The 22,441-nt window shown below is 42.8% G+C and overlaps 1 protein-coding gene across 5 annotated transcripts in view; it reads left to right on the forward strand.

The window, feature by feature from the left end:
* Window positions 1-20,385, forward strand: part of ENOX1 (ecto-NOX disulfide-thiol exchanger 1) — a 543,507-nt gene extending 523,122 nt beyond the window's left edge. For all 5 annotated transcript variants that reach the window (XM_030565681.1, XM_030565709.1, XM_030565691.1 and 2 more), the window contains 3 exons: window positions 2,809-2,911; window positions 6,065-6,150; window positions 19,463-20,385. In XM_030565681.1, coding sequence (XP_030421541.1) covers window positions 2,809-2,911; window positions 6,065-6,150; window positions 19,463-19,594 — 321 coding nt within the window. In that variant the 3' untranslated portion in view covers window positions 19,595-20,385. The remainder of the gene's footprint in view (window positions 1-2,808; window positions 2,912-6,064; window positions 6,151-19,462) is intronic.
* The last annotated feature ends 2,056 nt before the right edge of the window (window positions 20,386-22,441 follow it).

A 22,441-nucleotide genomic window follows, 5' to 3' on the forward strand; every position in this document is an offset into this window, starting at 1 on the left:
TATATGTAGCACTGTAGCACTCTAGTCATGCATCCATGTTCTACAGTTACCTGATGAAATTTGTGACTAATGAATACTCCTGGGGCCTAACGGCTTCCAAATGCTATTTAACCAGCCACATATTGCATTTGGTCCTTCCAAGGTCATTTCACTTCTAATTAATCCTAATTTTTCCATGCTCAGCCACGCTCTTCTCCTTTATTGCAGTAATACAGATGGTTGCAAACTATTTATTTCATAATGAAACCTGGTAAAGAGGACTGCATAAAGGACCAGAAAATAACATCTGCCAAGTAGAAATGGCCTCTGAACTAAGGGTGTAACAAAGCTGTGCTGGAAAATGGAGATACTCTAGTGCAGTGTTTCTCCAACAGTGCTACAGAGGCTGCTGGTTGCTAACAGTCCTGCTTATGTCACAGGGGTGAAACACCTGTCATTCTGTAACCCATGATCCTTCCAGTTAGTTGTTGCCTAGTCCAGCACTCTTCGAGTAAATGTCCAGCCAGGCTGACCTTTAGTTTTTCTGTTTGCAGACACAATTTGTGCCTGCAAAAAATACACCATTTTTTTCCCTGCCCACAAGTGAACTGAGTGGCTGCAAAGCTTAGTGGCTTCATACCCACCTACCAGATTTGCCTCTGGAATACATACCGTAGTTAGATATGTAATTAGTAAGATTTTCACTGACATTATAATTGCAAGTGCAAACTCTGGATGAGTTGCAGGTGAATTTTGTTTGGAAATATGAACAGGGTCATTTCCTTTTACTTCCACTCCTGGTTCCTTCCAATGTTGCTACTGCCTCCTTTGACCGTTCTTTGCTGTCCTCTTTTTGCTGTGGCATGAATCCCTAAGCCAGACTTGGCCATATTCGCCATCAAACTCATACAAATGGCTCCATTTATCCATTTTATCATCTTCTCTGGGGCAGCAAGTCTTGCACAGAAGAATTTTATTCCTGTAAGCCCATTCACTCTTAATTGCACAAGTGCCTGCAACCTGCTTTTTAAGCATCCTCTGTGTCACTAGCAAGATTACCACTGTTTCCCTGCTTTCTACCTCCACCATCCGTCCAAGCAAGAACAACTTCCTGTGACTTCCTCTAGTCTCCATTAACACTGCTCCATAAATCATGCTGAGGGTTTTGCACATCCTCAGACCTGCCCATTAGATGAGACACCATCTGCTCTCTAATTCCAAAGGGAGTAGAGTTTCTTTCCCTGTATCACCGCTTGACAAAATTTTCTAGCTTTCCAAAAAAAGGTAGTCAAGTGTTTTGTGGGATTGTTTTATCAAGTGCTCATCCTGTTGGTCTCTCTCCTCCCGCTCCATAATTACCCTTTTTAGAATGCTTTTATATCCTTGGAGACAAAAATTATATCGTAATGTATACAGTCTCTACTGACTTGCATTGCTCTGGCTTCATCCTGTATTCGCCTTCATCTTCCTCCTAGCCCAATTACTCTGCTCAGCGGGGCTTCCCTCCCATTGCTGAACCCAGAGATAGATACATTTACAGGCTTTCATTAGGCTTCTTCCTCTTCCCCTTTTTGTTGCCCAAAGTCTGCAGCAGATTAGTACTTACTTCAGCTGCGGGTTGTATCTGGAGCAGTATCATTAGTGCTTTCCATCCCAGGGATGATGATGTTGTTGTTATCATTTATTATTTGCATGACAGTACTACAAGTTAGTTAATGCCTAAATGACTTTCTTGTTTGAGAAGCAGAGCTGGTTGACAATCTTGCGACAAAATGCTTTTTCACCCAAAAATGCCAATTAGTGGAAACTGAATTTTTTTTGCAGGAATTTCTCAACTCAAATTTAAAAAAAAAAAATCAAAATTGTTGAAACATCATTTTGTAATTGTCATTTTCTAAATGAAAAATCAGATTTTTCCAGTTCCAAGCCGCTTTTTGTTTCAAAATTGAATCTAGCTAGTGTAAAAACATTTAAATAAAAAATGACTGAAACTGAAACAAAACATTTCAAAATGATCAAAACAAAAAATTTCAATTAACCCAAATCAAAAAATATTGGATTTGTGGGACACAAACATTTCTAAAATTGTGATTTTTTTGTACTGATTTTGGATAAGAAATTTTTTAAAAATTTCGCATGACAGGAAAACAGTTTCTTGCTTAACTCTACTGAGAAGCAGCTGGACCAAACACAGCTACTTAGGTGACGGCCCTTCAAGATTTTACTGTAATTACTGCTTCTTGGAATCAGCAGGTCCCCCCCCCCCACATACACACATACACACATTTCTAACTCTTTTTCTCATGAAGGTAATTTTAAAAATGTAAGTCAGTTACTAGAGCAGAAAGTTTGTCACAATGATTTTTATTTAAAAAATGTGAAATATTCACAGCCTGTCAAATCCCTCCTTCAGTGCCAAAAAGCCATGTAAATGTAACAATCCAACCATATTACCTAGCTCTCGCCTTTGTTCTGAAATTTTCTTAGGAGGTTATAAGGGCCCCATTCTGCTTGCTATAAAAGTGGAATTTTCTAAACCTCTCTCATTTACGGTATCTGCCTTCTGTCATGTCTAATAAAGAGACAGCTGTGACAAAGTTGGCACCTACTATATACAGGAAATTCCTCTGCTTGCAGCAGTTGAGGAAACAGTGCTGCAAAAAAGTCTTTAATATTCTGCAAACAACTCAATTATTTATAACTGTTTTGTCCTTAGCTGTAAATTAAAGTAATGATCTTTTATAAAGAGAGTAAAAAAGCAGCAGGCAGGGTGTTTATTGAAATGAATGAAATCTACATAAACACCTATTTTGTTTTTAAACTTTATAGGAAATCAATATGTTGACAGTAGCACTGGTCAACCAAGAAAGAGAAAAAAATTCTGAGAAACGAAGCCAAGGTCTGAAGTCGGAGAAAGAGGCACTACTAATAGGTAAGACAACTCAGTACTCAGTTCATCACTGCATATAACAACCTAGAAAAAATTATCATAGAATAAGCAACCTTGAAGCTCTTGTTTATTGTCAATGTATATTTGCATTTAACTTCATTGAATTAGAACTAAAGACTGTACTGCTTATCATTCACATGTGTTCACACTGGTTACAGTCAGTTACAGTCAGAATGGAATAAATGGAATAAATACAGTCAAATGGAATAAATAGAAACATTTTCATCATAAGGGATATAGAACCAGTCCTACAAGGCTCACTCATATGACTAAGCCTTACTCACCCAAGAAGGCCTACTGGTTTTAACATAAGCATTTCCTATGGAGGACAAGTCACAGGATCTGCCTCTATGCTTGTAATGTTACTATAGGTAGATACTGAATTTAGTTGTTTTAGGGTCTCATGCAGGGCTGCCCAGAAGGAGGGGCAAGAAGGGCAATTTGCGCCAGGCCCCGGGCCCCGCAGGATCCCCCATGAGAGGTTTTTGGGGGCCCTGGAACAGGGTCTTTCACTCGCTCCAGGGCCCCCAGAAAAGAACGTGAGGCCCGGGCCCCCAGAGCTTCTTCTGCTCTGGGTTGTCGGCGGTAATTCGGTGGCAGGGGGTCCTTCCGTTCCGGGACCCGCCACCGAAGTTCCCCGAAGACCCGCAGCGGGGGGTCCTTCCGGCACTTTGGCGGCGGGTCCCAGGGCGGGTCTTCGGCAGCAATTCGGCAGCAGGAGGTCCTTCCGCCCCAGGACCTGCCGCTGAACTTCTGGGTCTTCGGCGGCCATTCGGCGGCGGGAAGTCCTTCCGCCCCAGGACCCTGAATCCTCTAGGTGGCCCTGGTATCATGGAATAGAACAGTGTGAATGGTTATCTACCCATCGCACTAACAAAATGGATGAAAGAGAAAGGAACAGAAACAATATTGAACTAAATAAGGATGCCCTTAACAGTTTCCTTTTTTTTTTCTTTTTTTTTACATTAGGTGACAGTTTACTGACAAGAATAAGTATGGGAAATACCACAAAGACAGTTAATAATTTAGCATACCTAATGAAAAACTTGGAAGGGAAATTATATTTAATGGGCATTGGTCCATTCCAGGAAATGAACTGTGACTGACATGACATGATATAGTGAGGATGGATTGTGATATATAAGGTTGTTAGTTTGGGTTCTTTTAAATTTTGGATTAGACATTCCATCCATAATTTCGGTCCCAGCATTTGGCTTGCTTTTCATTGTAACGTAAATGAATGCCTTTGATTTATTCTTGGCTAAATTGAGGTAGATGACTTGGTATATTGGGAATTTTATATAGAGCTTTTCACTGCTAAGTGACCAGTTATTTGAATCCATCCCACTTTATGGCTTTCCCATGGCTCATGTGAAGTGAGCATGTGGTCTCAGTCCTGGTCCTAATGGTCATATGTCCACATCAGACGACCATCATCAGAACTGATGGTCTTAATGGGAACCAAGGACTGCACAGGCATGGAAACCCAACATTGCTCTTTCCTTCACGATCAGGGATGAGGCTCACTGGTAATTGGTAAGAGGAGACTTTGCCCTATAGCTGCCCATTCTCTAGAATTGTCAATATTTCACAAGCACTAAAATTCACTTAAGAAAAGCTGAGTTACTAGCTTGGTATCATGCATCTCTAGTCAATAATTACAAGCATATTTTCAAGTAGCTTTTTATTTCCTTCATATTAATTAAAGAGGGGCTGTAGATGCAGAAATCAGATCTGGATTTTGAATACCCCAAAACAGAGGTTTTTGGAGCTGAAATTTTGATTCAATCTATAACAGAGATGGTACCATTAGCAAACTGAGGTCTGAATACAGGTTTGGATTTCCAACAGCACCAGTCAAAGTTTAGTGGTATTTAGTTTGGGCCCAGTTCTGCAATTATTGACAGAGACCTTGAACCTGCGAAGATTTACACATGTGCATATGTTTATACAATGTGGATGGCTAGTTCCATGGATTTCCATGGGATGACTCGGTATGTAAGTAAGTCTTTGCAAACATAAGTGGAAATCTGAAAGAGGAAAAGGAAAGATGTAAAATGAGTTAAGCTTTACTTATCTTTTTCTACTGTTGCCAGTGTTTGGGAAAAGTGGAAACTTAAAGGTGATTCTATTCCAGTCAGTATCTGGACCAGCAGAGTGGCCTGCAGTTCACAAGATACAGGGACCCATTTTGTAATTTGTGAGCATTTTGCTCTTGCTCTGTTTATGCCTTAAAAATACAGAACCACTCCTTAAGGTTTATTAAGAAACTCAACCAAAGGGAGCTGAACGTATCTTTGAATCTTACTGTTCAACTCTCAGCAAATAGTTAGTGACATGCATGCTGATGACCATTACATATACTCACTGTTCATTAGAGAAGGAGAGATGGGATAATGCTTTTAATAGCAATGCTGACATCCAACATCCTGCTTTCCTGATTCATCACTATTATGCTGACACTCCATTTCCACTACAGGAAAAAACCTCTAGATTTAGAATCTGACTCCTCTTCAGCCCTTTATTTCCAGACCTTTTAACATGATCTTGTAAATTGCAGTGAAGAAAGACAGGGCTTGCTCCCTTTTAAGGAAAAAAAAAGTAAAAATGTCAGGAAGGATTTGTGTTTCTCTCAGCAAAATTTAGGGGTAATATGGATTAAACACTTATCATAACTGGCAACAACATAATTATAAAAAAAATTCAAGGCACTGCAGTTTCTAACACAGTTTATATGAAACATTTTCACAACAGAGCTTCCACTAAAGGAGAAAAAGCAATAATTTTTCCATTCCAATATCTACTATTACATATTGGTAAATCAAGCATAAAATAGGTAATTGAAATGCTTCGAGCAAGTCTTTGTTTAGAAATCCCTTTATTCATCTGTATATTATCTTGGTCACTTACTTGCTAGCTGCTGTCATTCCTGAAGATGAGCGATTGTGTTTATTGTGTTACTGTGGCTGTGTTAAAAATGTAATGTTCTCTTTTGTTTATTGAACTGTGTAAGAAATATAAGAATTGTAACTCAGACTGAAAAACTTGCAATGACTTATTCAGAATAACTGTGTTTAGACATGTGATATATTGCCTCAGATAATTTCAAAACCTTGTGTGTTTGTTTTAATACAGGTATCATATCCACATTTCTTCATGTGCATCCTTTTGGCGCCAATATAGAATACCTTTGGTCTTATATGCAGCAGCTGGACTCTAGGGTAAAAAAAAGTTAATCAAAGTCTGGTTTCTTTATAGAACTTTTGTTTTGTTCTTTACTGCACGTTAAACTCGGCATGAGTTTCCATTAGAGAGATAATGGGATGTGGGGCTTGGGGGTTTGCAGTCTTCATTCATTTGCAAATTATGTTGCGCACATGTACCTGAGGTCTTTTGCCTTTCATTACTTTGCTGTGCTTTTGTGGCAAGGAAGGCTGCTGTATTAAATGGCAAAGACTACCATGCTGATTCTAGGAAACACAATTCTTATTTACTTCGTGTAATTTGTAGGAAATAAAGTAAGATGTAGGTTTAGCTCTGGCCACCAAAAGGAGAGAGGATGGCCAGACAGGGACCATTTCTTGGGACTGAGCCTCTAAAGAGAGCCTTGTACCCTGCAATGCGTCCCTCACTGTACCCCAATGCTGCCCCTCAGAGCTGAGAATGCTCTTGATATTTGGATCAGTGAGCCCTCTGTGCACTTTGGAGTATGAATGATGCAGTACAAATGGTGAGTGGAGTGTAAAGCAGTGACAGGGCTGCAGGCCCTATCAGAGGAGCCATAGAAGTGGTCACCACCTCAGGCAATAGCATGCAGATGGGCCAGGGGACGAGACTACAGTAAGCTAGATAATACACCATCTCTCTTCTCACTTCATCCCATCCACATAATCAACACTGTGCTTATGAAAAATATTCTTTGCTCATCGGCTAAATGTGGTGATGCCTGTGTCAATGCAACAAAAGTCTGATTAAATAAGTCAAGTGAAATTCATGTTCCTATTATCTCTTCGTCTTGTCAGTATAACTTGGTTCTAAATAAACCCTTTCCTTCTGAAGTAAGGAGTTAAATACTGGCCCTGGTGTGGCTATAAAATACAAGCAGACATTAGGCCCTTAACAATGGTTTGCATAGCGGGTTGTTGAGATACAAGTAACTAGTTACATACTGTAGGTCAAATCTTGCACTCCTTATACTATTGACTTCAACTGACTGCAATAACCTCCCACTTCCTGTCCTCCTGGAATCTCCCCTCCTCAATCTATCTAACATTTGGACTGTAGCCAAGATAATGTTCCTTTCCTTCTTCTCTGACTATGCCACTCCTCCCTAGAACCCTTTCGTGGTCTCTATGCAAGACAGCGCCATAGCTGAGATTAGTGGAGATGCTTTAGGTAGAGCCCCATTAGCGTGAGAGAGAAAGGGCAGCTGGCAGGGCCCTGCCCTGAGCCTTTGGAAGTCGCTTCCTGCCATAACAGCCCGTTTGTCAGCACATCACGGCCCATCGTTTTTCTCTTGTCCTGAAGGAGGTGGGTGCAGGGTAGGGCTGGGTAACAGTGGGTATTGGGTTGCTGTGTTTTCATTGCAGAGTTGTACAAATCCAAGTGATGAAATGTTTCTTTTTGTATCAAGTTCAAATTCCTGGTCCTGACTTCCAAGGCACTTAGATCTCAGCCCCTTCTTTTTCCTACACTCCTCACCTTATGCTGTGCTTTGATGCTCCATATCTTTTCCCACTTGTGCTTTTGTGCCTCTTTTCATGCTATTCCCAATCTCTGTCATATACTCGCTCTGCCAGTCAGCCAAGCATCCTCACTCATCTTTCATATCCCTTTGTAATACCAACTGCTTTTGATTAGGTTTCCAACTGCTGTCCTCTCCCAGGGTTGGCTACTCCTGCTTAATTAACAATTTTTAAAATATAGGCTCCATGTGGCACATACCAGAGTTCAGACTGCTATTGGTTGTACCCCTAATGCCTCTTTTCCATCTCCTACTTCCTGTTGTTTAATTCAGGCAGGCCGGTGCAACCCATTAGGCGACCTAGGTGGTCGCCTAGGGCACTAGCATTTGGGGGGTGGCATTTCAGGTCCGTTGGTGGCGGCTGGATCTTCGGTTGCCCCGGTTGTCGCCGGCATTTAGGCGGAGGGAGCTGGGGAAGGGGGGCATGGGGAGGGCCACCTGCAGCAAGTAAGGGGGGGGCAGCATGCAGGGGAACTCTCTGCCCCAGCTCACGTCTACTCCACCTCCTCCCCTGAGCATGCCGCCCCACTCTGCTTCTATCCCTCCCAGGCTTGGGGCCGCAAGCCTGGGAGGCGGGAGAAGTGGAGGGGCAACGGCATGCTCGGGGAGGAGGTGGAGCAGAGGTGAGCTGGGGCGGGGAGCTGCCACACAGCTCCCCAGGCAGGGGGGAGCTGCCACAGGGGGGGAGGGTGCCACAAGGTGGAGGGTGTCATAAACAGATAGCTAAGGGTTAATGTCTCTTTCACCTAAAAAAGGGTTAACAAGCAGTGACCTAAAACACCTGACCAGAGGACCAATCAGAAAACAAGATTTTTTTTCAAATCTGGGTGGAGGGAAGTTTTGGGTGTGAGTTCTTTGTTCTTTGTCTTGTGTCTGTGCCCTCTCGGCTATGAGAGTGATTTTTCTATCTCTAGGCTTTCTAATCTTCTGTTTCCAACTTGTAAGTACAAAGATAGTAAGACCATAGGTTTATATTGTTTTCTTTTGTATTTATATGTGTGTAGATTCCTGGCTGGTGGCAGCTTTACCAGGTCCAAGCTGGTAACTAAGCTTGGAGGTTTTCATGCTAACACCCATATTTTGGACGCTAAGGTCCAGATCTGGGAAAAAATGTTATGACATGGTGTGCAGCGGTGGGATAGATAGAATCCAGAAGCCAGTAGGAATATTATATTTTTCTTTTCTCTGCTAGGGGCTTTTAAGCAGAGAGGGTTTGGTTTTAAAAGGAACCAGAGAGAAATTTTTTTTCTGTTCTCTCCTGGCAGTAGCTTGCATATTAAGCAAGGAACCATTAAGCTGTGACAAAAGAGTCTTTTGTCAGACAATAGCACTCCGATTGTGAGTCAAGTACCAGCACAATACACATGCAAATAAAGTGGTTTTTCTGGTTTACTTTACATTTAAAAGATTAGCTAGAGGTGAAAGAGACATTAACCCTTAGCTATCTGTTTATGACAGAGGGGGCGGACAGAGAGCTGCCACAGGGCTCGGGGAGAGGAGCGGCACAAGGTGGAAGTTTCACCTAGGGCGCGAAACATCCTTGCACCCACCCTAAATTGTCAAGTATCAGAGGGGTAGCCGTGTTAGTCTGGATCTGTAAAAGTAGCAAAGAATCCTGTGGCACCTTATAGACTAACAGACGTTTTGGAGCATGAGCTTTCGTGGGTGAATACCCACTTCTTCAGATGCATGTGGTGGAAATATCCAGGGGCAGGTATATATATGCTAGCAAGCAAGCTAGAGATAACGAGGTCAGTTCAATCAGGGAGGATGAGGCCCTGTTCTAGTAGTTGAGGTGTGAAAACCAAGAGAGGAGAAACTGGTTCTGTAGTTGGCAAGCCATTCACAGTCTTTGTTCAATCCTGAGCTGATGGTGTCAAATTTGCAGATGAACTGAAGCTCGGCAGTTTCTCTTTGAAGTCTGGTCCTGAAGTTTTTTTGCTGCAGGATGGCCACCTTAAGGTCTGCTATAGTGTGGCCAGGGAGGTTGAAGTGCTCTCCTACAGGTTTTTGTATATTGCCATTCCTAATGTCTGATTTGTGTCCATTTATCCTTTTCCGTAGAGACTGTCCAGTTTGGCTGATGTACATAGCAGAGGGGCATTGCTGGCATATGATGGCGTATATTACATTGGTGGATGTGCAGGTGAATGAACCAGTGATGGTGTGAATGATCTGGTTAGTGATGGTGTCGCTGGTGTAGATATGTGGGCAGAGTTGGCATCGAGGTTTGTTGCATGGATTGGTTCCTGAGCTAGAGTTATTATGGTGCGGTGTGCAGTTACTGGTGAGAATATGTTTCAGGTTGGCAGGTTGTCTGTGGGCAAGGACTGGCCTGCCACCCAAGGCCTGTGAAAGTGTGGGATCATTGTCCAGGATGGGTTGTAGATCCTTGATGATGCGTTGGAGGGGTTTTAGCTGGAGGCTGTATGTGATGGCCAGTGGAGTCCTGTTGGTTTCTTTCTTGGGTTTGTCTTGCAGTAGGAGGCTTCTGGGTACACGTCTGGCTCTGTTGATCTGTTTCCTTATTTCCTCGTGCGGGTATTGTAGTTTTGAGAATGCTTGGTGGAGATTTTGTAGGTGTTGGTCTCTGTCTGAGGGGTTAGAGCAGATGCGGTTGTACCTCAGTGCTTGGCTGTAGACAATGGATCGTGTGATGTGTCCGGGATGGAAGCTGGAGGCATGAAGGTAGGCATAGCGGTCGGTTAGGCCTAAATTCAGGCCCAATGTGCCAACTTTACTCACACAAATTGTTTCATTGACTTCACTGGGAGCATTCACAGGGTCAGACACGTAGGCTGTAAACTCTTCATGGAATGGAGCTTGATCTCACTCCCTTTCTGTAAAGTGCTATTTAAATTTGCAGGGCTACATCAGTGCCAAATAATGAATGTGGACTGCAGGATTTGGCTGGATGAGTTTACTTCTGAAGTGACTGACAGGAGTAACAAATTGCTTTTTAAAAACATGATCCAGAGATGTAATCGCTGAGATTAATTTCATTTACTTTCATAGATTCATAGACTCTAGGACTGGAAGGGACCTCGAGAGGTCATCGAGTCCAGTCCCCTGCCCTCATGGCAGGACCAGATACTGTCTAGACCATCCCTGATAGACATTTATCTAACCTACTCTTAAATACCTCCAGAGATGGAGATTCCACAACCTCCCGAGGCAATTTATTACAGTGTTTAACTACCCTGACAGTTAGGAACTTTTTCCTAATGTCCAACCTAAATCTGCCTTGCTGCAGTTTAAGCCCATTGCTTCTTGTTCTATCCTTAGAGGCTAAGGTGAACAAATATTCTACCTCCTCCTCATGACATCCTTTTAGATATCTGAAAACTGCTATCATGTCCCCTCTCAGTCTTCTCTTTGCCAAACTAAACAAACCCAATTCTTTCAGCCTTCCTTCGTAGATCATGTTCTCAAGACCTTTACTCATTCTTGTTGCTCTTTTCTGGATCCTCTCCAATTTCTCCACATTTTTCTTGAAATGCGGTGCCCAGAACTGGACACACTACTCCAGTTGAGGCCTAACCAGCGCAGATTAGAGTGATGGATACCTTTTCATTACTAAACTAAGCAGGAATGATAATGTCATAGTACCCGAGTTGGCTGCAGTCTCGCTGTGCAACTCACACATTACACAAAAGTAACCTGCTAGCAATTACTCTTATGAGAAGTAAGAAAAATATGTAACAGATTTATTTTTGGCTATAGATTGATTGGCCCTGACACTGAGTCTCTCTGACACTTTTCTGCAAATCACTTAAACTCTCTGCCTCAGTTTCCTCTTTGGGAAAATAAAGGGGCATGGCTAATATTTTCTTATCTTGCCGGGGTGTTGTTGTTAGGCTTAATTAGTGTACTTCCTGTTGGTAAAGTGCTTTGAAAATGAAAAATACTACTAGAGTAGTATGCTAGTAGTGTTAGTAAATAGATTTGTAATACAACTGTTGTCCACGGAACGGGCGGATACTGCCGTGAATAACAAAATCTATTGCACGGGAAGCAGCAGAAGTACTTCCCAGTTATTTTTTGTATTATGATAGTGCCCAGAGGCCCCAGTCAGTATTCAAGCTTCCTTGGGCTAAATGCTGTACAAATGCACAGGAAGACACAATCACTGCACACAAGGAGTTTACAGTCTGAAAAGACGAAGACAAATGGTGGGAGGAAGGGGTACAGAATACAAGCAGAGTGATTAGGGGGACGGCAGGTTTTGAGAATCCCAGTTATTTGAATGCCTGAAACTGGGACTGGAGAATGAGATGGATCACTCAATAAATTGCCCTGTTCTGTTCATTCCCTATGAAGCATCTGGCATTGGCCACTGTTAGAAGACAGGATACTGGGCTAGATAGACTATTGGTCTGACCCAATATGGCCATTCTTACGGCCTCTATTTTATTGGTGCTGTCTGAGGGAAACAACCTGAATTTATATTGCACTTCACTATTCTAATGTCATTTTAATTTATTTTGGCCCATTTTCACTTTTTAAAAATGCATATTTTATCTTATTAACTATCCGCGTCTATTCAAATATTATTTTCTCCCATAGCATGTGCCTTATCACTGACCCAGAATAGACACCTGTCGGACCAAGATGGTGGTTCAGTTTCCATGGTCATTCTGTTCTTGGTCTCTTTGCTGATTCTGCAAGGGTGCCACTTTGGTGGTGAAATTTGGTTTTTGGGTGATGATGGGCCCGTCTTTCCAACTGGAAACTTGACTGAGATGACCAGCTCACATAGCTCACCAAATGTACAAAGACTTTGAGTGACATGGAGGCAGAAACAATGCCTCCTAAAGCTCTGCGGCTGCTGCTGAATCCTCAGGCAGGAGCTCTTAACCTGCACTGTGCCTCAGTGGGTCACAGCTCAGAATGCCAGGTTCAGGACAAACCACTGAGAAATAGGGCAGGCTCAGCCCAAACTGGTGGTTATTCTATTAGATTATACCAAGCCAGTAACAAAAGTAAACTTCTGTCTCACCACGCTGGTTAACAAGAAGTCAGAAATACACTCTGCTTAGGCAGTCCAGCCCTTGTTTCATCACCCAGACACGGGACTCTATGATGAGTGGTTCCTGCAAACCAATTTAATCATATATAGGGTCCTCTAATCCCAAGAGATCAGCCACATAGCCAGGTCAGTATATAACTCAGATCCTACCCAATCATCATGCTGTTGCCAATCCTTTAGCGTCTAATATCTAATGGCTTATTTATAAGAGAAAAGAAAGAGGAGAGAGTTAAAATAATCAAAGAAATCATATACATACAATCATTGCAAAGTTCTTAGATCAGGTTTGTAGCAGTGATGTTACAGATTGCTGGCTTGTAAAGTCTCTTGGAACTTCCAAAAGATTGGAAGGTCCTCAATCTATAGTCAATATGCTCCTTTTAGTGTAAATCCATAGTCCAAAAATCAGAGCAGGAAAGAAAGAAAATGGTGATGCTTTCAGGGTTCTTTATACCTTCTCCCAGGGCTGGCCTTAGGATTTATGGTGCCCTAGGCGAGATTATTAAACTGGTGCCCCTGTGCCTGATCTGCTCTTAGCAACACAAACATAAGTTTACAGTATTGGAAAACTTGCCACATTCACGTTATTAAAACCAGTTTAACTTAATTAAGCACACTGTAATGCTAATGGACTAGCACTAAAGAAGCAGCACTATAGAAAAAATTCTGATGACAGAATGATGCAAATTTTTTTTAATTTATCAAAATTTTATTGGAAATTTATATGAAGAAGTATTGAAACAAAGATTTGTTTTAATTAAAAGTAATCTTTCTGGCTTTTTTGGATACAAAATCAGTAATAATGTCATCGTATGACAAAGACAAAGTCGTGTCTTATTTGATTGCAAGAATAGCAAGACCAGTTAAGCGTTCCTGACTCATTGTAGAGCGGAGATAGTTTTTAATGAGCTTTAGTTTTGAGAAACTCCATTCTCCTGATGCTATTGTTAAAGGAATTGTCAGTAGAATACGAGTGGCAATGTACACATTAGTATATATGTCAACAAGTCTGCAGGTATGAATAAACTGTACAATGTCCATCACCGATTTTGCATGTGGCAACATTGATGACAGTGTACCCAATTCTTCGTACAGTTCAAGTCCATTTAAATCAAAACTATCACCGTGCTTCAGGAGGCTCTCTAGGTTCTTGCACTTCGTCATTAGTTGCTCTTGTTTTCCTATTTCGTTGAATTTAGTTATGTCATACAAAAATCCAAACTATTCATGGTGTACTTGCAAGGTATTAAACCTTTCATCAACAGCAGCTACTGCTTTATCCATCACAACATTAAAAAATTCAACCTCAAATTTCTTTTCTGGATCATCTATGGGCATGATCTGCTGTACAGATTCTTCACAAAGAAGTGTCCCTGGCCTTTTTAACTCATATTAACTATGTATTTACTTTATGAAAGTTGGAGGAAACATTGTGAAAACGTAAAACATTGGCTGCCCAACTTCTGGGCTGGCAAAAGTTATACTGACTCACAGGGAAAAAAAAAGCAGGAGAATCTTAGTACAACATATGGTCACTCTATACCAGGGGTCGGGTCGGCAACCTTTCAGAAGTGGTGTGCCAAGTTCACTGTAATTTAAGGTTTCTCGTGCCAGTAATACATTTTAATGTTTGTAGAAGGTTTCTCTCTATGTCTATATTATATATATAAACTATTGTTATTATCTGAGGTCTTGGCCACCGGTCCTGCTCAGGCCACTGCCAGCTGAGTAAATGAAACCCCAAACCGGCAGTGGGCTGGTGGCTGGAACCGTAGACAAGGATCCCAGGCCCTGCTCAGCCCGCTGCTGGTCTGGGGTTCTTACCACCAACTCCTGCCAGCCAGGATCCCGGCCGCCAACCCCCCCTCAGCCCGCTACCAGCCTGGGATTCTGCTCACCCAGGTTGGCAGGAGGCAGAGTGGGGCTGGCGGCTGAGCTCCTGACTGGCAAGGGGCTGGCAGCCGGAACCCTGGAGTAGCAGGGTGCTGAGTGCTGAGTGCTGCTGGCACCCCAGGCTGGCAGCAGACTGAGCCACTCAACCCCCCACCGGCCCTGCTCAGCCCACCACCAGCCCACTTAGCCCGCTGCCGGCTGAGTGAATGGAACCCCAGGCTGACAGCAGGTTGAGTGGTTCAGCTGGCCTGCTCAGCCCACTGCCAACCTCGGGTTCCTTGGGGGTCCCCAGGCCAGCAGCAGGTGCTGAGTGGGGCCGATGGCTGGTATTCCAGCTGGCAATAGGGCAGCAGCTGGAACCCCAGAGCAGTGATGGGCTGAGCCGCTCAGCCTGCTGCTGCATACCATCAAAAATCAGCTCACCTGCCACCTTTGACACGTGTGCCGTAGGTTGCCGACCCCTGCTTTATACACAAGTAAGGAGATGAGCATATTACAGTTGTTGGAGGGCTCTTATCAGGAGTAACAGGCTATAGGAAAGTCAGTCAACATTTTTTGTTTCTCTAATGAAAACTGGCCCACTCCCTGCCTCAAACCAAACCTGTCGCTAATAATTGTCAACAACTTAATTTTCTGTTTTTGGCTAAGATATTGATTTTTAAAAAAAAAAATATTGAAATTGGATTCAGGATTGTTAGCAAGAATTTTTGGCAAACAAAGTTGTTAAATGACAATCTAAATGGCAACACAGTACTGCTTTCATGCTTGGCTCACCCCCCAGCCCGCTGGTCCAACAGCTGCAGTAGAGGAGGAGATAGGTGGAAAACTGCAGGATCCAAAAATCCACCTCTTGGGGTGCAGAGTGGCAACAGCAGCAGCAAACCCTCAGGTCCAATCACACGCCAATGGGCACCACCACCAGCCTTATGGACCATGGTGAAGTTAGCACAGCATCTGATCTCAGGGACAGGGCACCCATGGAGCCACAGCAGCTCATCCTGCCCTGTGCAGCTCCCCCCGGATGAGATGGATCGCTGGCAGCTGCCAGCCTGGGGGAGAGGCGCTCCCCAGCTAGGGTGACCAGATCCAGATGTCCTGATTTTATAGGGCCAGTCCCGATATTTGGGGCTTTGTCTTATATAGGCACCAATTACCCCCACCTAGAGTGACCAGACAGAAAGTGTGTAAAATCAGGACAGGGATGGGTGGGGGTGGGGGGGTAAAAGGAGCCTATATAAGAAAAAGACCTCATAATTGGACTGTCCCGATAGAATAGGGATATCTGCTCACCCTACCCCAATCCCCTATCCTGATTTTTCACACATCTGGCTAACCCCAGCCAAACCCGGTGTGACATTCCAATTCTGGCTGCCTGCCCAGGAAGTGAGTTACTTTCACTTTCATTCCTCAGCAGGCAGCCAGCCTCCCCTCCCCCCCACCTATCTCCCAGCCCCTCACGCAACCCAGCCCTGACAGAGGGGAGGGAGGAGAGAGAGAGAGGGGTGCTCCTGGGGAGGAGGGAGAAAGGAGGGGGTGCTCCGTGGGGCAGGGGGGAGAAGAATGGATGTTATGGGAGACAGCAAAGGATACTGGTTCCAGAGCCACAGCCTCACCTGACCTCAGCCGGGGGGAAAAGAGTCACACTCACAGGTGAGCTCCTTTCCCAACCCCCACCTCCTCCCCTTCCCAGAGACCCCAGCAGCCAATCCCATTCCTCAGACTGTGCTGCATTCGGCTCTCTCTAGGACCCAGCAGCCCTGTTTCTACACTGTCTGGGCTGCCTGGAGAGTGGGGCCCCCAGGCAGTGTGAGGCCCTACGCAGCTGCCTATTCTGCCTATGCCTAAGGACGGCCCTGCCTTCTCCCATGTGGAGGGACTGCTCTCAGTCTTAGGGTACGTACAGACTACCTGCCGTATCAGCGGGTTAAAATCGATTGCTCAGGGATCAATATATCACGTCTAATCTAGACGCGATATATCGATCCCCGAGCACGCTTATATCGATTCCGGAACTCCATCAACCCCAACGGAGTTCCAGAATCGACACGGAGAGCCACGGACATCAATCCCGCGCCGTCTGGACGGGTGAGTACTCTGATCTTAGATATTCGACTTCAGCTACGTTATTCACGTAGCTGAAGTTGCATATCTAAGATCGATTTCCCCCCCTAGTGTGGATGAGCCCTCCGTTTGTGGAAAATTACAGGCACAAGATGGAGTCCAGGGTCACATGAGCAAGTCACATGCCCTTGCATGCTTTGATGACTGATAGGAGCAGCCATTACTTATATTTTGGCTAAAATGATCACAGGAAGGCTCACCAAGTGGGAAGGAGCTTCTTCTATGGCCCATTGTGAGACTTAAGTGTTCTTTGATGGGCCATCAACTTGAATGGGCTATTCGCAATGTGCTGGCTAGACTGGATGTAAACTACCTTCTCGGTGTTACTGTAGGAGTAAACATATTTGAAATACTGGTACATAGACAATATTCATAACTTTAGACACAAAGATGATACATGCACACAAACAGGATAATCGTATTTGATAAATTGTAACTTTTCCATTGATACTTTACATGGCATATTTTGACATACTTTGAATACCATTTGGTGCAATTGTCTAACAGTGGCAATATTAATGATATAAATGGTCATATTTCAGTCATACGGGATCACGCCAGCTCCTCTTGCCAGAGTGGAGAAGGCCCTGCCCCATTGTGACCATTAGCCTTGTAAAGTCCTTGTGCTCAAGGGGGCTCAGGGACCAGGACTGTGGCCCTGACCTCACACACCACTTGCATGCCCACATAGGGTTCAGAAGAGTCTGGCCCTTAATGGTTACCTGCTAAATATAATCCATAGTTTATGAAGTAAACTATTTTAAATACTGCATCTACATTTTAGATTAGCTGAAAGTGCCTGACCAAGCCTTTATCAAGGGAGCCTTTATTTATCTTATTTTAATCATAAATATGGAAACCAAAAAATAACTAATATTTTCGGGGTTTTTTCGAGAAAATTAGAGTGCTGAACCTCAAGACCAATTAAAGTATATACACTTCTGAGAGAGACTAAAGCAAATGTGCAGTGATAACAGCCTAACAATCGTATACCTTCTGGTTATATATTGTTGCATTGGCACCGACTTCCCATTTGCCCAAACTCAGATCCTACCCAATAATCGTGCTGTTGCCAATACTTTAGTGTCTAATATCTAATGGCTCAAACCCAACCCCCACCTACCCTTGGCCACACCCCTTCCCCACCTCTTCCTGCCCCGCACTACCCTCACCCGGCCCCCATCCTTCCCCTTCCTCAAAGTCCCCGCCCCATTCCACCCCCTTCTCCCAAGTCCCCATCCCTGCCCCACCTCTTCTCCACCTCCTCCCCTGAGTGTGCCATGTCCCCGCTCCTCCCCCATCCCTCTTGGAAAGTCCAAAGTGCTGCCAAACAGCTGTTTGGCAGCAGCCAGACAGGAAGTGCTGGGAGGTAGGTGGAGAAATAGGGATGCGATGCTCTTGGGGGAGGAGGCAAGGAGGGGGAGGGAGCAGGGAGAGCTTGGCTGCTGGTGAGTGCTAAGCACCCATTAATTTTTCCCAATGGGTGCTCCAGCCCTGGAGCACCCATGAAGTCGGCGCCTATGTATTGTTGTTCTTTTAAAATGCCAGTCCAGGTGCAAAAAGCAAGACCCATGCTGCAGGGGATTTACATTTGTGTTAGCATCAGGAGATTCAGATGTGTGGAGTTAATGTTAACAAAAGGTCTGACCACTGGCATACCATTAATTTAGTACAAAGCTGTAGGGTTTATTTGTAGGACAGTCCCATAATAAAGACTAGAAAGCTGCCTGATTAGCATGTATCTACTGTTCTACTGCATCTTAGAGCATTTCTGCAAACAAGCTGATGATATGGTTGATTCTGTTCTCACTTCCACCTGTGCACATCAGAAATACCTGCAGTTAGTGATGTATAAATAGGATAAGTGATCTCAGAATCAGATTCAGTGTCTGTATGTCATAGCTTACCATGGCAGAGATTTGGGATAATAATACAGGGCGTGGGCGGCTCTCCACATGCAATGTAGGGAACATGCCATATGCTTTCTAGTACTTTGTGGCCATGAGCAAGGTGCTGGCCAAAACCCCATTGGAGAAGATAGACCATTTAGGGGTATTAGGAGGGATTATGTGAGGAGAGGAGGAATAATGGTGGACAGTTCAGTAGACTGCATTGTCTTTAAGGGCAGGCTAGTGTGTACTGTGTGGGATTCTCTTCCAGGAGCTCCGGTGGCTATGCAAGTCCCCTTCGTGCTTCCTCTTCCAGGCCCAATGGTACACAGGGCACAACCTATCCTTCCCCAACCCCACTCCAAGTAACATTTCTTCCAGAAGTGAATTTCTGAGAAATGTCTAAAATGAGTAGAAGGCCACTGAACTAGGACAAGAAGCAATGGTCTTAATCTGCAGCAAGGGGGATTTAGATATTTAGAAAAACGTTCTAACTACAAGGGTAGTTACTCCTTGGAATAGACTGGTGGAATCCCCTCACTGGAAGTTGAAGAACAGGTTGGATAAACACCTGTCTGGGTTGATCTAGGTTTCCTTGGTCATGCCTCAGCACAGGGAGCTGGACTTTATGACCTCCTGAGGTCCCTTCTGACCCTACATTTCTATGATTCTGTGTCATGGTGGGAATATGGATCTATCTGTAGATGGCATAAAATGTTATAACCTCCCAAAAAGAAATGCTAGGATTTTTAGTTGACCTAGAAAATATTTCTTCTACCTTTGTTCTCTACATTTCCTATTTCTTAAATATAACCCAATTGTTTCTCACTGTAGTTTTGCTTTTCCCTCTTTCACAGATCTCTGCAAATGAAATAGAAACGCTTTTGATGAGATTGCCACGCATGTTTAAACAAGAGTTCACTGGCGTAGGAGCAACATTGGAAAAGAGGTGGAAGTTTTGTGCCTTTGAAGGAATTAAAACTACCTGACTGGGAATAGTAAAGAAATATGCAGAAGAAGAATTCCTAAAGCATGGCAGGGTTACAAAGTATTAAAGTATGAAATTTGGTTTTGACACCCAGAAGTACGTTTTCAGAGTTATCCAAGCCTAATTTTAGTTACATTTGTGACGTTCTCTTGTGAGTGGAAATGTGGTTGTGCACCAGTTCCTAAAAATAAAAATATAAAATATTTTAAAATGTGACACATCTGTTTCCTATGAAAACTGAGAAAGATACCACAGTCATAACGATGTCAAGATATTAACGTGCTACATCTAAGAATAGCAAATGGATAAGGGAAAAGATTGCCTAGTTATGGTTGCTAAGCTACAGCAATGTATATGTAATATATAGCAGAAATCATTACGTTATGTTCCTGAAAATCTTTCCGTTAAGTAATTGTACAGTGAGAAAAATTATACCAAAAGAAAACTTGAAGATGTGTCTGAACAGTTATTGTCTTTTGTAAATTAAGTTATATGCTGTTCCAGGGATTTTTGCCTTATTGAAAGAGGCCTGAAAATGTGATTGGACTCCTCGAGAATGCTTTATCAAGAATATTATTTTTCTAATGTAACTATTCTTCATTATAAGTTCCTTTAACATGGATTGCATATCAATTTTCATAAATATGTAAATAAAGAGGAAACCAGTGTTACTGTATTGTATTTGGTATGTAACATTCAGGTTTATGCATCAAAATAAATATTCAGTTCATTACTGTTAAGGATTTTATAGCAAATATATTAATTTTTTTTCAATAAATATGACTTCTACCATATTGTTTTTACAAGTTGTTCTTCTGATGTTTCTGAATTGTTACAAATCCAAAAATGTCTGTCAGTGTTTGTCCTCCTTCCACTCAAACCAGCTATTGCAAGCCTCCCGGTGAAATATATTGAGTACTGTATCAAAGAAGAGACTGTAATATTAGCTTAAATCAAAGGAATTAAAATTAGCACCAGAGGAAGCTCCAAGGTGAAGATTGTGCTTTTACAAACTGAACAAGTTTAATTTTGTTTTAAACATATCTAGCCAAGCAGCAAGGTATTTAAACAAACAAAAACAAAGACATAAATTTCACATTTTGCAGCGTTTTGGTGGGCAGCTACAATGCAACCAATTAGTCCCTTTTTGTAACTCCAGTCCTGGTTAATCCTTTTGTGCTGTGAGCTGCATAAGGAACTAAGGGAATTCACATTTGGTGGTATCCCTTCAACATTCAAAGAGAAAAGTAGGGATTTTTTCCTCATTATCATTTTTGGAATCTGCTTTAAAATTCACGGTATTTAGAAGCCAGCATGACGCCTCACACTACGTGTATGTGTGTTGCACAATGTGTTAGTATATAAAACTCAAGTGAGGAGAATAGTGCAGAAATCACATCACGAGAGAGACGCCTTGAAGATCCACTGCTATACAACATGCTTTCATGCAGAGCTATATAAACGGTAGGAAAGTCCTCTCAAAACCATGGCCCTAAATGGACAGAAGAAGAGGCTGTGACCAAAGTGGTGAAAATCGATCTCAAAAGAGCTCAAAATCTCTTACCCTTGTAATCTACAACAACAAATGTGACAAAGTATGACAGATTCAGGAAGTATCCAGTGTAGATATATGCTGAGATCAATTTCATTGCTCCATTCCAATAAATAATTGAGTCAAATATAGTTAGCCATAAAAAAACTACCATATATGTCTGTTAGCAACTACTGCTCTGGATAATCTGCATCTGTTGTAGGATTACAATAGATAAATACTAAATTAAATATTATTTGTATGAAAAAGAAAAAACAGAATCAGCAGATATATTGTCAGAGAAAATTCTACTCTCAGCTGAAACTTGAAAATGTGTTATAGAGAATGTACACACCTACAGTTGCTAAAGTAACAGTACTAAGGCAAGTGACTCAGGTGAGTCTAGTAAATATAAATGCGTAATGGTCATGAAACTTAACTATTCTAATCCAAACATCAACTCTTTCTGCACTTGCATGAACACATGTATGAATAATGCATATGAAAGTTTTGTTATATCTGCCAGTTCTTATATAATAAAAATGCAATGGTCCCACATAGTGCAACCAGCCTCATGGGGCACCAGCCTCAGAAATAAATTGCAGACGTTCTACAGTAGAAAGTTGTAGTTTATGCAAAAGTTCACATTTTAGCCATTTATTCGGATTTACAACTACACTTAGCACACGGTCCACAGTGAAATTCAACCCTATAAAGAAGGCCAGCAGGTGAACTACATCCTACTTGAGATCTTAAGTTATAAATATGCTTTTGCCAGCCCTGAGTACAAGTGTGAATGTTATCTTTGGTACTTGAGGCAGAGCAGAAAGTGCACACTTTAAAATGAAGTGCATTTTACACTAACACAGTATTTGTTGTTTACTGAAAACTGTATTATCCCTTGCCACAATTTTTTTTCTAATGTAAACTCATGCGCTGTTGCACATAGTGAAACCCAATTGTTTAATGAAATGTGTATCGCAGACTAAACTTGCATGTTCTCAGTTCCCATACCATCATACTCACTTAGGAATAGCTAGGCTTAGATTTAGTGAACATCCCATACAAGTCACACTACATTTGGTATTCATGTACAGCAGGGATCGTCAACCTTCGGCACGCGGCATACCAGGATAAGTACCCTGGTGAGATGGGCTGGTTTGTTTACCTGCAGTGTCCGTAGGTTTGGCCAAATGCGGCTCCCACTGGCCGTGGTTCACTGCTCCAGGCCAATGTGGATGGCAGGAAGCCGCAGCCCTGCACATCCTTTGGCCCGCGCCGCTTCCCGCAGCCCCCATTGGCCTGGGACGGTGAACC

The sequence above is a fragment of the Gopherus evgoodei genome, chromosome 1 (assembly GCF_007399415.2).
Source record: "Gopherus evgoodei ecotype Sinaloan lineage chromosome 1, rGopEvg1_v1.p, whole genome shotgun sequence".
Classification (NCBI taxonomy): domain Eukaryota; kingdom Metazoa; phylum Chordata; order Testudines; family Testudinidae; genus Gopherus; species Gopherus evgoodei.